At 38.7% G+C, this 17,762-nt stretch overlaps 1 protein-coding gene across 1 annotated transcript; it reads right to left on the bottom strand.

Annotated features, from left to right (window-relative positions):
* Window positions 1-2,741: 2,741 nt before the first annotated feature.
* LOC116596028 (reactive oxygen species modulator 1) lies at window positions 2,742-3,150 on the bottom strand. The gene has a single exon (XM_032352987.1). The coding sequence runs from the start codon at window positions 3,079-3,081 to the stop codon at window positions 2,842-2,844; it is 240 nt and encodes a 79-aa protein (XP_032208878.1). The 5' UTR covers window positions 3,082-3,150; the 3' UTR covers window positions 2,742-2,841.
* Between the last annotated feature and the right edge of the window lie 14,612 nt (window positions 3,151-17,762).

Raw genomic sequence — 17,762 nt, 5'->3', positions numbered from 1 at the left:
AGGGTAAACACGTGGCTCAAAATCTAAGAAGAGAAAGGCCCTAAGGGCCACAGAAATTGGTGAATCTGCAATCTCTTCAGGTTTTTTTCCCCATAAGCCCTACCGAGAACTTGCAGAAAAGTTTGGAGAGAGTCCTAAGAAAGTGTCCTATTGGGGAGGGGAAGAGCAGCTCATGAAGGCTGGTCACAGAATGCTACCTGGACCTCTTTCTCTGCTGTTTCCCACTTAATGAAGGGCAGCAATGTAGTGATTTATGGTACTAGTGAAAACCAACTGTAACTGGGGAAAGAGAACAGGGGGAACACTGTACCATTGGGGGAAGCAAGGAACATGTTGGCCCATAACCACAACCAGCAGAGGAGCAGAAGCACTGAGATGGCCACATCCCTGGCAGGTTTAGTCTTCTGAGAGCGCGATGACACTCCAGTAGCAACGAGGACACCTCAGTGCTAATGCTCAGATATTGGCTTCTATATACCATCTTCAATAAAAGAAATCAGGGTTCCTCAGAGAAGTGGTCCATTCTGCGGTCATTCCCCGCTGAGGCGGGGAAAATACAGGATAAGCCTGGAGCAGCTGGAGGTACCAGAAAGCCCAGTAGTGAAAGAAAAAAGAGACTAGTGTTATATTATAATTTGAGCAGCAAAATAGATAGCATTGGAATATAACCCAAAGAATAAAGTTCATATCCATGAGTCTATACTGATGTAAATAAATAAGTGAATAAATATAGAAATGGAGAAGAGGCAAATTCTCCTTATAGAACAGCTCCAAATAATAAATGTTGAAGGAATGAGGGAAGGACAAAAATTACCATTAGAACATAGAAAAAATCGCTACAATCCAGATCCACTGATGAGTGTTCAAAATCTTTGGATAAAAATTTGAGAAGAGTTAAGAATATTTGTTTCGTGTCTTTCTCCAAATATTTATTACTTCCAAAGGGAATATAGTAAGTTTATAGTGGAGAAATGTGAAAAAGCCACCTTAACCAGGAGATACCCTGAAATGTATCGACATCATGGAATCCCTGATATGATTCACTGCAGAGAGCACATCTCTCTCATGGAATCCCTCCAAACGGAGCATAACCTCAATCTAAGCATAACGCATTTCTTAAAATCTCTAACTACATAAAAATGTATATCTAAGCATATTACAAGCTTTTCGAGGATAAGGGTGTCAAGTGTGTTTCTTTTTCTTCATTTTTAGCCCGTCAAAAAAAGGAGATAAAGTGGAATACAATCAAAGCCTTGAAAAGAGAGAATAAAATGCCAGCCGTAAGTGCTAATGTCATGCAGTTACTGAATAATGTATGAGGCTCTGAGCTTCCTTTCTCCCAAGGTAAAAAGAGAATTACAAAGAATGAACACCAAATTTGGTGAAAGACAAAGTTTTCCATACCAGTATGTATTTCCGTGCCATTCTGAATGTGTGCTTTAAAAGAGGGAAAGGGCACCTATAATTTTACTCCTAATGTATAGTTTCCTTTGAACATTCACTCTTGTGTGAATATATGTTCTGTATATTTGTAATCACAGGGTAGATGTCATTTTGTATTGTTTTACTCACTTATATCACTTATTTTCCATTTTTCTACACAGTAATCAAAACTATCATTTTAATGTTTATATAATATGTTGTTATGTGAAAATGTTGTAATTTACCTATGCATTTCCCTATTGTTGGATATTTAGGCAACAAATGTTTCTTGGCATTAAATTCTGGAAGAGGCTTTTTGTTTTTGTTTTTGTTTTTCTTTTCAGTGTAACAGAATTCATTGTTTATGTACCACACCCAGTGCTCCATGCAATACGTGCCCTCCATAATACCCACCACCTGGCTCCCCCAACCTCCCACCCCCCACCCTTTCGAAACCCTCAGATTGTTTTTCAGAGTCCATAGTCTCTCATGGTTCACCTCCCCTTCCAATTTCCCTCAACTCCCTTCTCCTCTCCATCTCCCCATGTCCTCCATGTTATTTGTTATGCTCCACAAATAAGGAGGTTTTTAAGGTGGTTTTTTATGTGGTATCCCCAAAAGGGGACATGGAGCAATGAAATAGTGTCACTGACAACACTTTTACAAAATGCAGAAAAGAATTTCACGTTGACTCTCTCCGTAAGGGGTGAGGGTATGGTCCCAAAATGTAAACCAGTGAAGCAGATTTACCAGTCTCAGATCGGTTCAGGTACTGCAGCACTGATTCGTGGTATCATACATCATCCATCTTGGTATGGCTTTCTGTGTTTAGCATTGAACCTTTCATATCACTGAAGCTCAGTAAATGCATGCCAGTGTAAATACACATCCATCTCCTTCATTATTCCATCTCTGTACCTGCCTTCACTTTGAAGAAAATTCACCTCAAAACCATATTATTTCTAAGGTTTAATGTCAGAGTCATGTGGGTAAGAAACAAAGTACAGCTGACTCTTAAACAACGCAGGGGTTCAGGAAGCCAATCTCCCTGCCCCAGCCCTGTGCAGCTGAAAATCCACATATAACTTTTGACTCCCTGAAACCTTAACTACTAGTAGCCTACTGTTGGCCGGAATCAATCCCAATAACACGAACAGGTGGTTAACTGATATTTTGTATGTTATATGTATTATATATTGTATCCTTACAATAAATAAAGCTAGAGGGAAGAAAATGTTGTTAAGAAAATCACAAGGAAGAGAGAACACAGTTACAGAACTGTATTGATTAAAAAACAATCCATGTATAAGTGCAGTTTATTTATTTATTTATTTTTTTTACTCAAAGACTTGTTTTATTATAGTACATGAGCTGGGACTGATGAGAAGGGGTAGCTGTACTGGGCAACCATTGCTCTGATTAGCATCGGATGCCCATCCCGATGGCCATGAATGTGCCAAATGTGCCGCCACTCTGCATCATGGTTTTCCCGATTCCGCCCATCAGCTCCCGACCCCGCATTCCGATCCTGAGACAGGAAAACGTGCCGAAGAGCGCCCCGGCCGCCATGCCCACTGCGCAGCCCATCACAAAGCCCATCTTCACGCGGTCGAAGCAGCTCGGCTGGGACTGCCCGTAGGGCCCCACGGCCACCGGCATCTCGTTCGCGGGTTCGGTCGCTCAGCTCTACGTCTCACACAGAACGCGAGGCGGAGCGCGCCCGCGACCGGAGGATATAAGTGCAGTTTAAACCCATGTTGTTGAAGGGTCAGCTGTACTTACATGCAACAGAGGAAATCAGAAATGCCCTTGTGTTCAGGAAAATAAAGGAAAACAAAAGGAACTCTCAAACCTACAAACCACAAAGAATAAAAATACATTTAGTAGCAGAGCAAGCAGTATTCTTCAAGGACTCAGGCTTTCCCATTCCTCACCCCCAAATTAAATGAAAACTCCACAAGCTTTCAAATGTCTTCAAGTTGATTATATAGATAATTAGAAATTATTTTAATGTTGGGCTATATGAGAAACGCACTCAGGTCTAACAAAAACAACAAAATCTTTGTAAAGAAATCAAGCTTTCTAAAGGACCAGATGTCTGCACACTTACAGAAAACTACATTTCTGAATATACTATTTTAATCTCTGAGTTCATCAAGGAGTTCTTAATCTTCCCAGACATGTCTTTCTTATAAATACCTTAGTCTTCTCAATTATATTCTTCATGATTAGAGTGATGAATACAAATTTTTGAACAGAAAGTTTTTTGTAAATATTTTCACTTTTAGGTTTTCTACCCATGAAAATATATTTTCCCTTCTTTGAAAGTTTTGTATTTCTAAGTCCTAGAATTCACCTGTGACTTAACTCAAAATTTACATTTTTTTTTACTAAGATAAGATTCTATTAAAACGCCTTGGGTATTCTGTGGTTTCAACACTATATAGGTCTAGTATAAAACTGGAAGTTTTTCACTTACCCTTTTTGTATGTGAGTTGTTCTATTCAAATCAATGATTTTCATCAACTCTGAAAAATTATCAGCTAACAGTTCTTTAATATTGTTTCTTTATTATTATTTATATTCTTTCCTTCTGAAACTGATTATATAAATCTAGGACAGTTTCATCTGCTCTTCATGTGTTTAACTCCTCTTTCACATCCCTATCTCTTGGTGGATAATTTCTTAATATGGATCTTTTCTCAGCTGTGTCTAATGTACTAACCAGTCCATACCATTTTAACTTTATTATAGTTTATTCTTCATTTATATGTTATTTATAACTTATGTTTCACCTTGCCTGTCATTTGCATAAACTATTTATCCAAAATGTCTGTGAGTGTGGATAAAGATGTGTTACTATTCACTGCCTGATGTTAGTAACCTGGCTTCCTAGGTAAGCATATAAAATAAAAGACATCTTAAGGAAATGACAACAAATAATTTTTTAGTTATACTTAATCAAAAAGGCATTTGTTACTTGTCTGAAATTCAAATTAAACTGAGTATATCTGGTATTTTTGTTAAATCTGGCTATCTTAGGAAATGCCGAGGCACTGTGCTGAGTAACATGACATTCTTTATTCATTAGCAATAAAATGAAAAACACACGTTGCCAGTCTGCAGTAATCATGTATGGTAGAATCTAGACTTTTTGTCAATAGTTACGTCCAAATTCTTTGGGAATCCCCTGATTCATTAGCACGGAAATGTTTGCCCAGGCTCTGGCTTTCTCCCAAATCATATAGGTATCACAAATCATATGTAACCTGGAGGTAGTCTCACACTTCTAAAAGCTCACTTACCAGCTAAGTGACTTGCTCCCAACAGTTTTGCAATGCAAGATTCAAATTAATGCCTTAGAAACATGACAAATTATTACTTGTCATAGACCTTTCCAGCGGGTTGCAAACTGTCACAATCATAAATGCAAAAAGGATGTGATCATCATAGCAATGACTTTCACACTGTCTCCTTCAGTTCTAGGGTTCCTCTGAGGTATTGCTAAGGCCACCACGAGGCCAAAGTTCTCAGTTCCTGATTGAATCCGGGTCTCTCATTTTTTATCTGTTACATGTACTTGGTCAGAACAAAACCTTTCACTTGAATAAAATCTTCTGCTGTTAAGAAATAATTTGAAAACCAGTAATTTGGATACATATAGGCTTTAGTATAAGAAAAGCTTGTCTTACCCTGGTTTGGGCATTTATCTTTTATGTAAACTTAGGCGGCTTATTTAACTTCTCTAAACCTTTTCCCCAAAAGAGAAAAAGAGATAATGACAGAACTTTCCTTATAGCTCTTTTTCTTCCTTTTCTCTCTCTCTCTTTTTTTTTTTTTTGATAAGAACACTTAACATGAGATCTATCCTCTTAACAAATTTTTAAGTGTACAATTTAGCATTGTTAACTATAGGCACCATGCCATAGAGTAGATCTCTAGAACTTACTCATCTGGGATACCTGAAATGTTATAGGCATTGAACAGCTACTCAATCTCTCTTCCCCCTGCCTCCTGCAACCACTATTCTATTTCTGTTTCTATGGGTTTCTATGGGTTTGGCTACTTTAGATACCTCATATAAAACCCGTGTTTGTCTTTTATGGTTTATTTTGCCCAACATAATGTTGTCCAGATTCATCCATGTTATTGCAAATAGCAGGATTTCCTCGGCGAGGAGCACTGTGCATTCAGCTGTAATTGGCTGACGAGGGTTTTGAATTTATACATATGTGTATATATATACATAAAAACAGTATATTATTTCACCTTTAAAAAGGTAATATATATATGTGTGTGTATATGTATATATATTTATATCTATCTATATCTATGTATATATATGACATTTTATTTATCCATTCATCCATTGATGGACATTTAGGTTGTTTCCATATTATTGGCAATTGAGAAGAGTGTTGCAATGAACATGGGAGTACAGATATCTCTTTGAGATCCTGCTTTCAATTTCTTTAGATATATACCCAGAAATGGATTGCTGGATCATATGGCAAGACTCTGGACCAGTAACAAATATACTTTTGTTTGTGAAATCTTCACCCCACCTCCACTGCCATGTGGAAGTCATTGCATTCTTTCTCTTTTTTTTTTTTCAATTTTTATTGTGCTATGTTAGTCACCATACAATACATCATTAGTTTTTGATGTAGTGTTCCGAGATTCACTGTTTACATATAACACCCAGTGCTCCATGCAGTAGGTGCCCTCCTTAATACCCACTACCAGGGTCACCCACCTCCCATCCCCCTCCCCTCTGAAACCCTCAGTTTGTTTCTCAGAGTCCACAGTCTCTCATGGTTCATCTCCCCCTCCAATTTCCCCCAATTCACTTTTCCTTTCCTTCTCCTAATATCCTCCATGTTAGGGTATTACTCAGCCAACAGAAAGGATGAATACTCAACTTTTGCATCAACATGGATGGGACTGGAGATTACACTGAGTGAAATAAGTCAAGCAGAGAGAGTCAATTATCATATAGTTTCACTTACTTGTGGAGCATAAGGAATAACATGAAGGTCATTGCATTCTTACGCCATGGAGAGGTGTGGAAACAGACCTGGGGAGCTCGGCGAGGAGCACTGTGCATTCAGCTGTAATTGGCTGACGAGGGTTTTGAATTTAGGTATACTGAGTGCAAGTGTGATAGTCTTTCTATTAAACCCAAACCTTCTCCTCTAGAGTCAACAGGAGCATGCTGATCATGATTTATACTATCATTTAAATTTTCACACTTTTAGGGCGCCTGGGTGGCTCAGTGACTGATTCTTGATTTTGGCTCAGGTCATGATCTCAGGGTCCTGAGACTGATCCCCATATTGGGCTCTGCACCCAGTGGGGAGTCTGCTTGAGATGCTCTCTCTCTCTCACTCAGTCAGCGTCTCCCCTCTCTTTCTCACTCTCTCTCAAATAAATAATCTTAAAAAATTAAAAAATATTTCAGATTTTGAATTTTGGAGTTTTGCAAAGACTTGCATTATTAGATAATTACCAGCACCTTCTTTCCAAGAACCAATGTCAATATGGTTAATAGAAGTGACCAAAAGAATTTTTAAGGGCCTTTGATTCAGGTGCTTTCTGATTACTTACTTCCTAGACTCCAGAGGACTGTGCTTTGCTGCATTAATTGATGTAGCCTTCAGGAGTGGAGGAAAGCTCCAGTCACCTCACCCTTTGAAGAATTTTGCATTGCTTTCCTATAATTATTTCTGTAGGTTAATGACATCAAAGAACATTCTGCAGCAGATAAACTGAACTGCTTCTGATAAATATATCATTACAGTGAATCATACCAAGTAGGGTGCCTTTTCTATGCTGCCAAAATATACAAATGCCTTATTTTTTCCAAATGTTCCAAAAAATTTTATAATTAGCATACCAGCTCATCCCAGTCATTGGGAACAGTGACATAGAATTATTTCACTAGAGATTTGTCTGCTTGTTGAACTGGCATCAATCTGAAATATTTTTTCTTCACCTGAATTTCCATTTTTATATTTCCCAATAAAATATTAATGGAACACTGATAAAACATCTCTTTTTAGTACCTATTATATTGTTGCTCTTTGTGAAACATCATTTTGTGTCTGCCATTTTATACATATTATTTCACTTAGTCTTTATTACAACCTAGCAAGGAAAGTCTTATTCCGTCTTAAAGAGGAGGACACTGAAGACAACGGAGTGAAAACTGCCCACCTAAAGTTTCATTATCTGCAAATGAAGAAGCTAGAACTGATTGCCAGGTTTTGTTCACTCTGAAGGTTAAGGTCCTTCTGGATATAAATGCAAATGAGTCCAAATCTCAAACATCCCAGCCTCCTAAGATCTTCTCCATAAACAATGTACATGATTGTTAGCTACAGGAAGCCATCACTTAGGATGCAGTGGAGATCTATGGAGTAAGCATGGTAATAGCTAACATTTACTGGCAGTTTATTGTTTGCTAGGCATTGTGTTGTACTTTGCAGGTATGAACTAACTTAATACTCCCCCACACCCTTAGGTAAGTATGTTTTTATACCTAAATTACAGATGAGGGAATTGAGGTGTAGGTAACTGTCATGCTCATAAACATCCACAAGCTAACAAGTGGGGAGCTTGGGTTTGACTTGCTTCTGTGTGAGTAAAGGCCTCCTCTCTACCCTGAGATAATGTACATATTTTGGTTCTAGTTACTCCCTTTCTTGTTGAGTATCTTGCCAGGTTCTGATCTGTGCCATATTTTGTATGTTGGCAGAAATTGTGTGTCGACTTAATCCTGGGGGATTGATATCTGATTTCTTATTTAGACTTTCCTTGTATCTTCTGGAAGTGAGAGAGAACATCTTCCATGCTAATTCTCTCTTAATCTAGTTGATTTGTTGCATGGGTTTGTAAATAATGCTTGGTTTTCGTTTTTAAAATAATGCATTTTCTATCACTTAAACAAATACCCCTGATTCACTTCTTGGAAATATGTGTTATTAACTGAGTGCTTTTCATTTTATTTATGTATATTATTTCCATATTTGTTTAACCTCTCTGTGGCAGGGCACCTGGGTGGTTCAGTCAGTTAAGAGTCTGGCTCTTGGTTTTGGCTCAGGTCCTGATCTCAGGGTTGTGAGATCAAGTCCCACGTCGGCCTCCATGCTGGGTGTGGAGTCTGCTTGGGATTCTCTCTCCCTCTCCCTCTTCCCCTCTGCTCATGCTTGAGCTCTCTCTCTCTCTCTCTCTGCCCCCTTTTCTGAAAACAAAACAAAACAAAACAAAAAAACACAAACCCTTGCTGTGGTAAAGATTCTTTTACATTTTGCACATTACATACTTTTTCAAAACACTAACATTTATTAAATTTGATATTAGTCCTTGATTTTAAATCATTACAGTTGACATAGAGTATTATACTAGTTTCAGATGTACAACATGATGGTTCAATATTCTATATATTGCAAAATGATCATCACCACAGAAGTCTAGTTAACATTGTCACTATATATAGTTACAAACATTTTTTTATGACGAGAACTTTTAAGATCTAATCTCTTAGCAACTTTCAATTATGCAATATATAGTCACAATGCTATTCATTACATCCCCATTACTAATTTATATTTTAAAAATAGGTTTTCATCATAATTTTTAAAAAACACAAATCATTAAGTCCCTATCCTCTTAAAACCTATTTTTAATTACTTTAAAACATTTATTTATTTATTTGACAGAGAGAGAGAGAGAGAGAGCGAGTGAGCACAAGCAGGGGAGAGGCTGAGGGAGAGGGAGAAGCAGGCTACCCGCAAAGCAGGGGAAGCCCGATATGAGACTCCATCCCAGGATTCTGGGATCATGACCTGAGCTGAAGGCATTGGCTTAACCAACTGAGCCACCTAGGTGTCCCAACTTCTAAAACTTGTTTTGTTATGGCCATTTAAAAAGTTTAAATATTCTTAAATTTATGCATTAACTACTATGCCAGGTATTTTTAAATGAGCTTTTAACAACATGATCCACACCTGACATTTCCTTTATACATGTGCCTGTCCTCACCTGGGGATCGATACAACATCAAAATGGAACAGGTTATAGAACAACCAACCCATAAAGTCACCTCTGTTGCTCAGCAGCCACTCTCTCCATTATCCTTCCTCCTGTGACTTAAGTTCCATTTAAGAATAAATGTGACACTGAGAGGAGTCACATGCAGCCTGAAGCAGTGCATCATGTCCACACAGTAGTGGGAGGTCTTAGTGTTTCTGTGTTGCTATGATGAGTTTTGGGAAGTCCCTGCAAAGAAGGGATAAGGGTCGCTGGCTTCAGAGCCGGAGTGGAGATCGTATCCTTAAAACACGGAGAGGCTCTGGAGGTTCTCTCTGCTTAGGTTGGTCATTACAACTTACTTCTATTGGGGTAACTTTTAAAATAAAAATTACTGAGATCAAAAGGAGGGGTACTCATAATCATGCCCATACAGCAGGTTTAGACTGGACTCCCTTGGAATCTTCCCTCAAAATGGTTTGCTCACTATTCTGTCCACTTTCCTGAAATTTCTTATCTTTTGAATCTATTCCCAATGATCAAGGGAGTTTGTAAAGGCAAGGTTCTTGTCTAGATGAAAATACCACAAAAATAATAATAACTCTTCTATAGCATTGTTGCAGGCACTCTTCTAAGTAACTTACACACATTGACTCATTTAATGTTCAGTATATGACAGATGGGCAAATATAGGTACAGTAATGGTAGTGGCTGCCCAAGGCACACAGTGAATAAGGGGAGATGCTGGGATTTGAAACAAGGCAGGCTGTTCTCAGCCATTACACCATATAGCATCACATATTTATCTATTAACACTAATTGAATGCATTAAAATCAGTTCATGATGTTTCCAGATTGTAAAAGGATAAACCTAATAGGGTCTAGTTTATTATTATTGCAACAATAATTCACTCAACCATTTAGCAAATATTTATTGAACTTCTGCTGTGTGCTTGTCACTGTGTGAGGCATAGATGGTGCAGAATAGACAGGATTCCTGATTTCATGGAATATTCAGCCTGTCTAGAAACACGGACTTTTAAACAAGTGATTATAAGAAAGCAAGCATGTCATGTGAAGGGATGGGATGTGGAGGTGTTCCAGGGTATAGAAGACCTAACTATGTCTATGTATCAGGGATGGTTTCTTTGAAGAAGCAACATTCACAATGAGACCTGAAGAATGAGTAGAAGTTCTTCAGGCAAAGGGCAAGAGGAATGGTGTTCCTAGGTGGAAGTAGCTGAAATGGGGGAGGTTATCAGCCAAAAGAACCATCTGGAGCCTGTAGAGAAGGTTCAATGTGCAGAAAGAGCAGAAATGAGGCTTAAGAGGTAAGCAGGACAGATCATGGGCAGCTTTGAAGCTATGCTGGAGTTCCCCCCTAACTCAAGACCAAAAGGAGTCCAAATGAAAGATTTAAAAACTGGAGAATGATGTAATCATATCTTCATTGTAGAAAGAACATTCTGACTACCATATGGACAGTAGTTTGAAAGCATGTCTTATGTAGAAGGTCAAGACTAGAGGCAGGGAGACAAGCTAGGAGGCCTGGAGTCAGGAATCCAATAACAATGGTGTCCAGGTCTAAGTGTTCATGTAAATGGAAAGAACTGGACAGATTCAAGAGATAAATAAAAGGTAAAATCCATAGGGCTTAGGAATTGACTAGATTCGAGGATGAGGAGTTGAGGGTCAGATGTTTCTGGCTCTGGCAGAGGAGATGATGATTATGTACTATAACAAGTTGAAGAACCTTGGATATATGCATAGGACATGGAGGAAAGATGATGATAATGGCATTATCTGAGTATGCTGAATTTTAGGTGCCTTTGAGATATTTAAATGAAGATGTTAAAAGCCTACAACAGTGCACCTAGTATATTGTAGGTGCTCAATAAATACTGCTGAGTTGAATGAATACATGGCAGACAGTGGGGTGTATCTTTTTTGAGCTCAAAGTCAGGCTTACAGAGACAGAGACAAAGATTTCTAAAATATTAGCATATAGATGACAACTGGAACAAAACCAGTTCTGGAATGTGGGAGCATCAAAGGTGAGAAGAGCAGAAGGCCTGGGACTGAGCCTTGGGCTGTGCCAGCATTCAAGCAGTAGGTGGAGGAAGAGGAGGCTATAAGAACTAGCCAGTAAAGCAAAAGGAAGATCACAAGAGTGCTGTGTCATGGAAGCAAGAAGGAATGGGCTATGGTCCGAGGTCAAACTATCAAATGCCTCAAACAGATTAGGTGGTATAAGGACTAAAGAATATCTTTTGGGTTTAAAAATAAAGAAGATATTGGTGACCTAGTGATATCAGAAAGTGCTGAGGGCTGAAGCCAGATGGGAGTGGGTTGAGGAGTGACTAAAGAGTAGAAAATGAGGACAGCAAATACGAACAATTTGTCAGAGAATATTGGCAGTGCTTGAGGAACAGATAACAAACAAACAAAAAAAGGCCAATAAAAAGAACACTACGCCTCTTTTCCTTTCCATTTGCCTTCTCCTTGAGTAAAACCAGTAGGTGGGGCAAAGCAAGAGAGCTGTGCACACAGACAGCTGGCTTGTGTGGGACACTGGAGCCTAAGCAGGATGAGGAGTGTGTCCACATAGGGGAAAGGCCAGTGTGAGGTGTTACACATTTGATCAACCTTCCTGTGTGCAGCCAATCACCCGTCACCATGGTCACTGTCTCCTCTCTCTTAATATTGTCTTTCCATCCCATATAGCTTTGTGTTCTTATACTCCGTGCTGAGCCTTCCCCAGTATGCATCCTCTGCTCATCCTGCTTGGGCTCTGAGGTCCCTCACCAAACAACATGTCTGCCTGGACAGCATGCTCACCTTGCCATGCTGTGACACCTATGTGAGACTTCCCCCATTCATGGATGCCCTTCCAACCTCATTTGTGTTCTAATAACTCCCAATGGGTCCTCCCCTGTATGAACACATTTATCACCCCGCTTAGATTCTGAAATTGCAGCCAGAATATCCTCATATATGGATACTGTGATGGCTAAGTTTATGTATCACCATGATTTGGTCATGGGGTACCATGGGTTAAATATTATTTTTGGTTGTACCTGCGAGGATGGTTCTAGATGAGATTAACATTTGAATTTGTAGCCTAAATAAAGCATTGTGGATGGGCCTCATCCAACTCATTGAAGGCCTGAATAGAGTAAGAACAAGAAAGAATTCCTGCTCTCCGCCTAACTACCTTTGAGCTGGGACACTGGTCTTCTCTTGACAAAGATTGGCCAAGACATAATTTCAGACTCAGACTAGAACTTATACCATTAGCTTTCCTAGGTCTCCAGCTTGCTGACTGTAGACATAGATTTCTTAGCCTCAGTAATAATATAGTAAATCTGTCTCTCTCTTTTCCTTCTTTCCCCTATTGATTCTGTTTCCCTGGAAAATTCAGACTAATTTGGTCCCCTTCACCCTGCTTAGGCTCCAGTAGCCCATGCCAGGCCACTCCTCTCCTCTGCCCAGTTATCCTGTTTAGCACCCCACTGTATTCTGCTTTGGGCTTAGGAAATCTCAAACTGGGCCTTTCCTCTGTGTGGACACACTCCTCACCCCGCTTGGGCTTCTCCATCTCATACCAGCCAAGCTTTCTTGTTAATAGCTCTCTTGTTTTGCCCCATCCTATAGCTTTCTAGGATGATATGAATGAATTATAAATTATAAATAAACGAATTATTCAGGAAGAGAAAAGGGGGGAAAGGGAAGCAAAAACTTGTATTATTTTCTTATCTTATTTTTTGTTATCTCTTCTTCCTTTCACAGCCAATCTTCTCTCACAAGCTGTTCATATTTGATGTAAATGTGCATGTATGAATGTGTATATGCATATATGTACATACCCTCACTCTTCTCTCCAGTGAAAAGGTCTTGCAATAGCTTCCTCTACTATAGCAAGAAGTATTCCCAGAGCCCACATCCTGAACTCCAAATACCATTCTCCATGAAAAGGTCTAAAAGAAACCATATATCCATGAAGAAATAGCTGATTCCAGAGCCAGGACAAGGAAAATACATGAGCCTGGAATAGCTTTTTGTATGAGAAAGTAAGAAGGTGCTAAAGATGATAGAGCACATCAAAATGACATATTTTGGCTTTCGCAGGAAAATCTTGAACTATTTGGGCCTCAAAATAAACAATCAATCATTGACTATAATAAGAAATCACAAGTCCATACTGATATACATAAACAATTGAATATGTGGAAACTTTGATGAGAAAAAAAGGATGTTTACATAATTTCAAGATACCTCTTCCACACAGTCCTTTCCCCACAAAATATATATGAATAAAGGAAAAAAAAAGTTAAGTTCATAGTGGAAAAGCCTGGCAGATACCATCTCTAGCAAGTGATCAAAGTTAACATCACCAGTGGGACAAACAAAAATCACACATCACCTAAGAGTTTGCGAGAAAGAATGCACCATCACTTTTGTGATATTCCTGCCAAAGACTCCTAACCAGAATCTAATAATGAGAAGCAACAGACAAAGTGAAACTGATGGACATGTCACCAAATAATTGTCCTTTAATCTTCGAATGTGTCAATGTCATATAAGTTGAGGAAAAGCTGAGGTACTCTTCCAGAGCAAAGGAGATTAAAGACACATAATGACTAAATGTGATGTGTGATTCTGAACTGGATCATTTTGCTATCTGGAAATCCTTGAAAGGTTGAGGAATAGGTAGTGGTAATGCATCAATGTCAATTTCCTGATTTTTTTGTTGTGTTGGAGAATGTCTTTGTTTACAGGAAATAGAACATTCAAGTATTAGGGGGAGATTGGGCCCAAGTCTGAACTAAAGAATTCAAGGAAAAAGTATTCTTTGTACTGTCTTTGTAACTTTTCTCTAAGTTTGAGATGGGTTCAAAAGCACCTCCCGACATACACACTAATACAACAACCACACTGACATGTGAATGACTCTTCAGAGTTTTCATTATAACTCTCTTTATATTAACGAATACTTATAAAAAATACAGTGAACTATGAATACGGGTAGTTTTAATTTTATATTTTAAATGAGGATACATGGTGAAGAGAAGTTAAATACCAAAGAACATGCAGGTAGTAAGCAGCTAAGCATGGACTGGGTGGAAAGAGAGGAGAGACAAAGTCCTGGGATGGAAGGTCATTTTTAGGGAATACAGGTACAGATGAGGGTGTTATGATTACAGTGGGGTGGGGGGGTGGCTTTACAGTATCAGGATAGAAGAAAGGTAGATACACTTCAGAGAGGAAGAGATGGAAAGAGGAATAATAACCAGCTCGGAGAAGTTAAATGACTTGCTGAAGAACACCTTGCTAGAGAGAGTGAGTTGGGCTCAAGGGGTTTTCTTTGACTTCAGTTTCACAACCTTCAGTTTGTCAATTAGAGAGGCCTTGATGATTCTGAAGAAGCAGGTTTAGTAAAAGAGGATGGGAGCCTGAAGAGAGGGTTAATAGGAGAGTAATGTGTGGGAGGACTGGAGTGTTGTCTTCTCTGTGGTTGAAGACTATGAAAGGGAGAGGTGAGGCAGGAACTTGTAAGGGTGACAGGGTTAATGGAAGATCTTTTTCTTAAAATGGTAGAATCCGGAGTAGATCTGCACACAGGAAGCAAAGATCAGTGAAAAGGAAAGCCTAGAGATACAAAAGAGCAGTAGGTGGGGGTTACATCACAAAGGCCTCTGAATGCTTTCCTAGGAAGGTTAGTTTGAAGCCTGTGAGTGACTGGCAGCCACTTCAAATGAATGGAGGCCATATTTAGGTCATGGAGTGGAGCAGTTAAGAGCTTGATCTATGAAGTCAGACTGCCTGGACCCATACTCTGGTTCTGACACACTTAGACATGATATTGGGCAAGCAACTTAATTTCTCTGCCTTGACTTCTTATCTTTAACATGGAGGATCATAAAAACACTTACCAAGGATTACATGAGTTAATACATGCAAGAACCCTGAAACGTGCTTGATACATGGGAACACTCAATAAATGTTAACTATTATTATTTTTGGTGGGCTAATGTGTAGAGGTCAAGGAAATCTTTTTCAGCAGTTGATGTGAGATATAATGAGCACTTGAACCAGGGTTGTGGTAGAAGGGTTCCATGAAGGGGCTAAATTTGAAATGTATGAGTAGCTAAACATGGCAAGACATGGTACCTGACTGAAGGCTTGGAGTAAGGGAGACTTGCAGAGCTAGGTGATGATGTTGCCATGGTAACATGGCAAATGATGAACTGAAGGTAGCAAATTCAGTTGGGATGCATTAAGATTGAAGTGCCATGCACATCTAGCTGGAGATGCCCCACCAACAGTTGGGTATGTGAGCCTGAATTGCTGGAGAGAAGTGACCAAGTATAACCTATACCTAAACCATGAGACTGGACAAGGAAGTTGGGCCGAAAGCAGTGTTTGGCACAGATTCTGTCAAAAACTCAGGAATAAATGAAAGAGAGCCAAGCAGGGGCTGCTTGTGGGTAGGTTAAAGTGGACCTCCAATGCAGGTCAAAGTAAAGACATGGTGTTCCCATTCAGATGGTAAGGTGGCCCTGAGACTGATGAGGAAGTTCTTCATGACACCGTGGGCATTTTAGGAAAGTCAGACACAGCTTCCATCTGGCAGGCCCAAATACCAAACTTTTATAATTGATTATGTCCATACATGATGGTCATAATGTTTTCTATTGAAACATTTTGCCCAGAGTTAAACAGAAAGTCAGACTGGGCAGAACTGCTACTGCGAGCAGCATGTTTTATGTCTGATCCTATCTTCAGTTGATTGTTATGCCTCAAAAGTCCTGGCGAGACACCTCTATGTGGCACTGTGCCTCCCTAGCAGATGGGAATGAGTATAGTTATTCAATGATTTGGTATGTGCATCAATTTTAATGATCAAAATAGGATTTCCTGTGTAGAGTGTCTAGGCATGAGGTTAAAAGGATAAAATTCCATTATATCTCCAGAGCGGAAATGGATTATGCTGAAAAGTTAGCAATCACTTATGCAAGTTAAAAGTTTGTTAAATTTTACTCTGGATTTGTGTTCGTCTGGGAACTTATGATAATGAAGCCTTTCAGTCCCAATTTGGGTCTCTAGAGGAAGAATACATACAAATTCATTTAATAACTCAGACAGACTTTGATCTCTGAACAGATGAATCAGGTGCAAAAAAAGTAGAATGTAGATCTTTATGTGTGCCTCATATCACATTGTTTTTGCAGAAGACAGCACAATTTTGGAGTCATAAATGTATCTCTGTAATTAAGTTCTGGCAATCTAACATATAGCATGGTGGCTATAATTAGTAATACGGTCTTGTATACTTGAAATTTGCTAAGAGGGTAAATCTTAAGTATTCTTACTAGATACACACACACAAATGGAACTATGTGAGATGACGGGTGTGTTAAGTAACTTGATTGTGATAATTATACCACAATGTATGCATACATCAAAACATCACATTGTATCCCTTGAGTATATATAATTTTTGTCAAGTAACCTCAATATATTTGAAAAAATGAAATGAAGGTAAGAGGAAATGCAAAATTAAAGGCAATGTAACAACAACTTCAGTATAGAAAATATTTTGAAGTTAAAATACATAAATAATAATAAAAATTTGATCCCAATGAAACAAGATGGGATTGGGAGGGAGACAAACCATAAGTGAGTCTTAATCTCACAAAACAAACTGAGGATTGCTGGGGGGAGGGGGGTTGGGAGAAGGGGGGTGGGGTTATGGACATTGGGGAGGATATGTGCTTTGGTGAGTGCTGTGAAGTGTGTAAACCTGGCGATTCACAGACCTGCACCCCTGGGGATAAAAATATATGTTTATAAAAAATAAAAAATAAAAAATAAATAAATAAATATTTTCATTTAACAACAACAACAACAAAATTGATCCCAGAGTCAAAATTTTATGGACACTTTATACAGTCAAAATAAAAATTCAGGGAAATAAGATAATTATATGAAAAAATGTTTTACTCTATTAAATTTGGCTAAAACACTTTTCTGCATAAGGGTTTCAATTTATTTTGCTTTCAGTATATATCTACATCTATCTCTCTATATATCCAGTATATATATATATATAATATATGTATATGATATATAATTATAATTAATTATAATTATGTGTGGTAGTATATTGTCTTCTATTATTCCGTAACAAACTATTCCAAAACGTAGGGCTTGCCGTCATCATTTATTTTGCTCATGACTTTGGGATCAGGAACTGAAGAAGGACTCTGCTGGGTGGTTTATCTCTGCCCCATGTGGTGTCCACCAGT

Source organism: Mustela erminea, chromosome 7 (genome assembly GCF_009829155.1).
Source record: "Mustela erminea isolate mMusErm1 chromosome 7, mMusErm1.Pri, whole genome shotgun sequence".
NCBI classification, from domain to species: Eukaryota; Metazoa; Chordata; class Mammalia; order Carnivora; family Mustelidae; genus Mustela; species Mustela erminea.
Note: the sequence above shows the minus strand (reverse complement) of the source record. Positions and strands in the feature narration are given on the sequence as shown.

Coding starts and splice junctions, on each gene's coding strand:
- LOC116596028 (XM_032352987.1), bottom strand. CDS start 3,081: ATGCCGGTGGCCGTGGGGCCCTACGGGCAGTCCCAGCCGAGCTGCTTC.